The sequence below is a fragment of the Vipera ursinii genome (assembly GCF_947247035.1).
Source record: "Vipera ursinii genome assembly, chromosome: 3".
Lineage (NCBI taxonomy): Eukaryota > Metazoa > Chordata > Lepidosauria > Squamata > Viperidae > Vipera > Vipera ursinii.
In genome coordinates, this window is record NC_139516.1 from 161029875 (window position 1) to 161036352 (window position 6478).

The following is a 6478-nucleotide window of genomic DNA, read 5'->3' on the forward strand; positions in this document are numbered from 1 at the left end:
TTCTGCCCATTCACATGACCCAGAGAATAGTTATTTTTAAAGGCTGAGAAAGAATTATAGAGGTTATGGTCTAAATGTTTTCCCTATCTTAAAATAAACTAATATTTTAACAAACTCCTAGGCAGATCTCTTCCTTCCCTTCCTTTCCCATTCCTGTTAACACCTTGCAGAGTATTGTTTTGTGAAGCACAGCATAATGTCCTGTGAAGAAGGCAGACAACCAAAGCATCCTTCTTGGAAAGTTTTTGTGCATATATAAACCTTTTTGACTTGTATAAAACCCTGTGCCTGACACCATCATCTCATATACATTAAGACTCCTGAGCTCTGCCAGTCCTGTATCTGAAAACACTAGTATATTCCTGAAATTATGTCCTCCTTGCCTCAGTCACCCAGGTGGCAAGAGGATTTTTCTAGGAATGGGGCAATGCTACCCCATCTCAGGATAATTTGACCTCACACACTGTAGCTATCCAAACATCTCCACTTCAGCCATCTTGGTCTTGGGACACACTTGCTTCCTGAGTGCCATGAGTTCATTGCACTGAGCATAAACTTATTTCTACTAGGCAGATAGCCGTACTTTTGACACTCTGTGTAATAAACTCAAAAATATCCCTTCCTTGATTGGCTTTCTACCTTCCTTATAGGTGAGCATGATGTGGCTCTGAGAAGTTAAATTAAGAAAGTAATCTTTTGTAGTTCTTTCAGCCTGTTTTAAATATACAGTAATTTCATGTTTTAATACAAAGAAAGAAAATATATATTTTCCTACATAGCATGATTTAAGATAAAATACTCTGTATTTAAGACTCCACAAGATTTAAAAACTCCAAATTCTGTTTGATAAACTGTAACAACTAGTAGCATAACAACAGTATAGAACAGGGGTGTCAAACTCATTGAGTCACATGACATGTCGTGACATATCACAACTTTTTTTCCCCTTGCCAGAGCTGGGCTGGGTGCGGCTTCTGCTTGACGCATCCAGCCCACGGGCTGGCAGTTTAACACCCCTGGTATAGAGCAGTTGCTTAATTTATATTCCACAGCTGCAACCTATTTTCATTAAATTTGCATTTTTCCTTTCTTGAATATATTTACTGGAATACCTTAGCCATTCTTGCCTTCTATTATAATTCATGTGTTAGTCTTTCTTTTCTTGCCTGCAATTTTTTTAAAAATGTTCTGATTATGTAAAATTGGTTATTTTTATGTTGGTTGACCTTGGGACAGTCACTTTCTCTTAGTCCTGAGAAGGAAGCAGCGACGAACTTCCAAAAAATGGTGCCAAGAAAACTGCAGGGAATTGTCCAGAGAGTTGCCAGGAGTCGACACTGACTCGAAGGCAAAAACAAATAAATTAATAAAATGAGCATAAGAAATTCAGGTGATTTATGCAGTTTCTTCTTTCTCTATGCTCCAGATGTTAAGAACTGGAAAAACTTGAAAAGGTTTCAGAAACTCTTTAGAACAATTGGAAAGATGAGTGCTACTAATGAGATCAGAATTGTTCCTTTGCTTTTAGATTGTCCTCAAAGTCAAAGTCTGTAGATAAGTCAAGCGAAGAAGCATTTTTTCCAAAAGAACTCATGGAGGACTGGAGCACCATGGAAGTGTGCGTGGACTGTAAGAAGTTCATTTCGGAAATCATTAATTCAAGCCGCCGCAGCCTCTCTCTGGCTAACAAACGAGCCAGATTAAAAAGGAAAACACAGTCATGCTACATGTCATCTCCAGGCACTTCAGAATACTGTCCTTCTGAGAGGACTATCAATGAAATCTGAGTCTTGTGCCTTTCTCTTTACAGTATTTACTTTTCATGAGATACTGAGAAAACTCATCAAAACCAGAGCATCAGTCTTTCCTTTGTTTTACTTGATCATTTATATTTTTATTAGCTTATTGGTTTCCCTGCTTTATATAATTTACAAAAACAAAAAAAACCCAGAAATTGTCCTACCCACCAGGCCAGCGAATAAATTTGTTTTACTGGAGGAAAGCAACTATACTAGATTGTTGTCTACTTGTCTATGTTCAATGTACAAAGAAAGTCTTTACTTGTATTTTTCCCTATTTATCCCTTAATTATTTTTAAGATGTCTATGTATGTATATATATATGTAGATAGAACTAAAGAAAAACTAGATTATGTTGTTAGTACATTTGTAAACCATATTGGCATTTGCTGCCAATGAAATATTATTCATATTTTGTTATTTGACATACCTAGTCCCCTATTGTACAGAACTTGATATCTCATAGCACAAGATTAAGAAGGATTTCATAATATGCTGGAAATGGTTGATCAATCCATACCATCTCAGTCTTAGTATAAAATACTGAATAAGCTGGAAGCCTGAATGGGTAATTATTTTCCAGAAGCTTCTGCTATACTATAATAAAATTAGTGTGTTCAAAATATTTTTTCTCCTATTTGGAATGTATCTGAATATCAGTGGTAGTGTTACCTGTAGCTTTTATAAATAAAACCCTTTATAGATGCAGAATGCAATATAAGTTTAGTTTTTAATATGAATGAACTTTTGTAAACTAGTGTTCTCTGGGAAATAAACCTGAGAAAGTAAGATAAATAATGTATATTTGTTTTATAGAGCAATACATAAGTACTGCTGTAACCAAGAATATGGGAGCATGTCTATTATTAACCCCATTTTTACAGGGGTATGTATCTTGGCTGTAAAGATTTTTTTCCTGAAAAAATTTGGGACAGTGTGTCTCAGATTAAGAAGTGTTTTTGTTTCCTTGTTTTCAAAAGGTTGGAGAAACACTGAATGTTTTCAAGTTAAAATATTACTGAACATCACATTTTTGCACTGTTTTATAGTCAGATTTTTTAAACAAGATAGGCGCCTAGTATGGAATTGGGTTATTTTTGTATATATAGCAGCTCATTTAAACTGTTTGCAGATTATCTGTGGATAGGAACAATTACTCTGCTATGTTTTAATGACCTACTTTATCTTTAGAATCAAAATTTGGAATATGATGGGGAAAAGGTTGCATTTCATTTTTATGTTGTAAAGGAAATGAGTGACACTCAGTTCACTTCTGAAATAGGCAAAAGTTTACCAACCAATTACCAACATTTATTTATGAAATATACTATCAAAATTTATTCTATCATCTTAATCCCTTTTAATATTTTGATTTGATTGTTCCTTAAATACCCCAAATACTGTAACGCTACCTAACTGAAATGATGAGTGTTAAATTTAATATCCAAGGATCACGCATTAATTTATTTCGAGGTTAGGGTTAGGTTCTTTGCTCTCTTTAACTTAAAATGTACACACATATAATATGAAAGAAAAGTATTGTTCCATCATCAAGCTGGTAGTCCTTATTACCCTGAGTTACCCAGAATCTTTCCACGTTGTACATTCACTTCCAGTACAGCTGATCTACTATTCTTCTAGCTGTATCTTTCTCATTACACAATAAAAAAGGGACGCGGTGGCTCAGTGGGTTAAGCCGCTGAGCTTGTCGATCAGAAGGTCGGCAGTTTGGCGGGTCGAATCCCGAGTGCCACGTAACAGAGTGAGCGCCTGTTACTCGTCCCAGCTTCTGCCAACCTAGCAGTTCGAAAGCACATAAAAATGCAAGTAGAAAAATAGGGACGACTATGGTGGGAAGGTAACAGCATTCTGTGCGCCTTTGGCGTCTAGTCATGCCGGCCACATGACCACAGAGACATCCTCAGACAAGTGCTGGCTCTTCGGCTTTGAAATGGAGATGAGCACCGGCCCCTAGAGTCGGAAATGACTAGCACGCATGTGCGGGGGAACCTTTACCCAATAAAAATAGGTTATTTTTTTGACAGAAACCATCTTTTCAAATGTAGGCTAGAATACGTTAAGTCAAATTTAATAAAATAGAATAGGATTTTATTAAATCCTCTTTATTGGCAAAGATTTTCACATTTTTTGTGTGTTTATGTGGGGCCAAGGAAAACACAAAAAATATTATATAAATGTATAAATTTATTTCCTAGCAAACTATTTACAAAATTCTGGTGAGTTTAACCTGAAATTGTTAGGACAATAGTTGGATAGTTGCCTAGATATATTTGATATACTAATGAAATGAATGAATTAAAGATTTTGTATTGGGCTGCACAAGAGAAATGCAGGTAGTCCTCAACTTATGACCAAAATTGGGATCGGAATTTCCATTGCTAAGCAAGGAGGTTAAGTGAGTCACACCCAATTTTACAATCTTTTTTGCCCCAGTTTTTAAGGGAATCATGTAGCTTTAAGCAAATCCAGTTTTCCCCACTGACTTTGCTTGTTGGAAGCCAGCTAGGCAGGTCGCAAATGGTGAACCTGTGATCTCAGAACATTGCAATCATCATTAAAGTCATACTGTCTTTGGTCACATGACCATGGGGATGTTGAGGCAGTCAAAAGGGTAAAGATCCAGTCATAAGTCACTTTTTTCAGTCCATTTGAATAGTCCTAAAATGAATGATTGTAACTTGAGGTCTATCTGTAGTCAGCAGTCATATATAGATAAAGTTTTACCAATTTGTACTAAAAAAAATATGTTTACCTCAAAATTCCATACTTCAAACTGAAAAATGAATACAGTTGTTTAACATTTTCCATTTTTCTGATCCATTACCACCCGTCATAATTATATTACGGTATGTTTACATTCACAATATAAATGTCAGAACTGATTTAAATAACATTTCTGTGAAGACAAAGCCTAATGAAGAAGAAATTGTATAAATTAAAATCTGTTACTTCCCTTCTCCATTTTTCTTTATTGCTGGGCTTGTATCTATTTATAAATTATCCCTCAGAGATTGCTTATCAGCATCTGCTATGTAATTCAAAATCAGCTCGAGTGTGAGGTCCCATACATTAAAAAACAAATCCATTCGTAGAAACATGGTCATCTGACTGGAATTTTATTAAACCGAGGTTCTTCTCTACCTTAAATTGTTTTGTAATGTAAACCCAAGTTAATCCTTTGCCAAAGCACAGATTCTTCCAGCTGCTTTGAAGGCTTTCATGGTAGGTCTCTGCATAAGAAAGTTTTCAAAATATTTGTCCTGAGCCTTACAGAGAACCCAGCAGCTTCAATGCAGGTTATTTAGTTTATACTGCTCCACTCTGTGAAGTGATTGTTTTTTAATGCTTTGCGCAAATGTTGTGTGCCTAATTGGTTTGAGAATATGACAAAGCTATTTCACAAGCCAAATATTCCATGATCGCATGCTTTCAAAAGAAAAGTACACCCCAGGAGGGAAAACTCAAACAGAAGACTTGGATTACTGTACTGATTCTGAAAGCACATCTGATCATCACATGATGTGTGTCAAAGTTAAATGAACTTGCTAAAAATTATTTGCAAGTTACATATTTCTGTTATTTGCAATCCTATGATTTATATGATTTTCCTTTCCTGTTTCCAAGGTCAATTCTTCACAAAAGTGGGAAACATAAAAAACACTATCAGTAAACTTAGATCTGGCAGCCAGCACAATTTCCAGCCAATAAGATATATTCTAATTGGGTGAGATTAACTTTTGTGTGGGTCAGAATCCTATCCTACCACTCACAAGGAATGTCAAGCAAATGTCTTTTTGCAGTTCCATGCTGTTCACAAGCAAAACATAGGAAATCTTAAGATATTTCACCTTAAGGCAAAAGCGAAACATAGGAAATCGTAAGACGCATGACTTTGTATCACAATTCTGTGATCAGCACTAAGCTTCAAAGCCTATTGGCATGCATAGAACTGTACACTTTTTAAATGCATGAAGATACGAGAAATAAGAATTAAAATACACGGTCATTTCAAGATACAGAAGTACTTGATTTGGCTGAATCCATAGGGAAAAGCCACATATATACAGCACAATTCTCTCTGCCAATGTCCATTTCTCAAAATCTGATCTGGAAGACTGGGGAAATCCTAAACCTTTCATGAGAGCTGCTATAGAAGCTTTCCACCAGCAAGAACCTTTTGCTGGAACCTGCTGCTGACTATCAAGAACAATAATTCTTTGCTTATACAGACATGACTCTATATACAAATTAAGACAATGACATTCACATTTTAGATTTTGCTGCTAACTGAAGACTTCTTTTGCATTCCATAAATGAAGATATTGCAAAAAAAACCTTTGTAGACATGTATTTGTAAGAAAATTATTGTACTTTTTATTGACTTTCTTCTGTTTTAAATCTTGCTTTCTGAAGGCTATGCTCACCTAGAAACTCATCCAGCTTAAAGATAGAAGAAAATCATAATATGGTAAAAACAGGAGAAACAAATGAAAATCAAATGCATTAAGTATGATTGAAGAAAGCTGAGCTTCCTAGAGCTGGATTTAGAATTCAGGGTAATTCCATTGTGTGTTAAAGTAATATTTTTTAAATGGTAAGGCTTCATCCCTTGATTATACTCCGAAACTACTTATTGCTGCAGTAATGATTTTATCTTG

At 35.4% G+C, this 6478-nt stretch overlaps 1 protein-coding gene across 2 annotated transcripts in view; it reads left to right on the forward strand.

Moving 5' to 3' along the window:
- SPIRE1 (spire type actin nucleation factor 1) overlaps positions 1 to 5969 on the forward strand; it is a 52424-nt gene extending 46455 nt beyond the window's left edge. For both annotated transcript variants that reach the window (XM_083360730.1, XM_083360731.1), the window contains one exon: positions 1529 to 5969. In XM_083360730.1, coding sequence (XP_083216856.1) covers positions 1529 to 1787 — 259 coding nt within the window. In that variant the 3' untranslated portion in view covers positions 1788 to 5969. The remainder of the gene's footprint in view (positions 1 to 1528) is intronic.
- Positions 5970 to 6478: the final 509 nt, after the last annotated feature.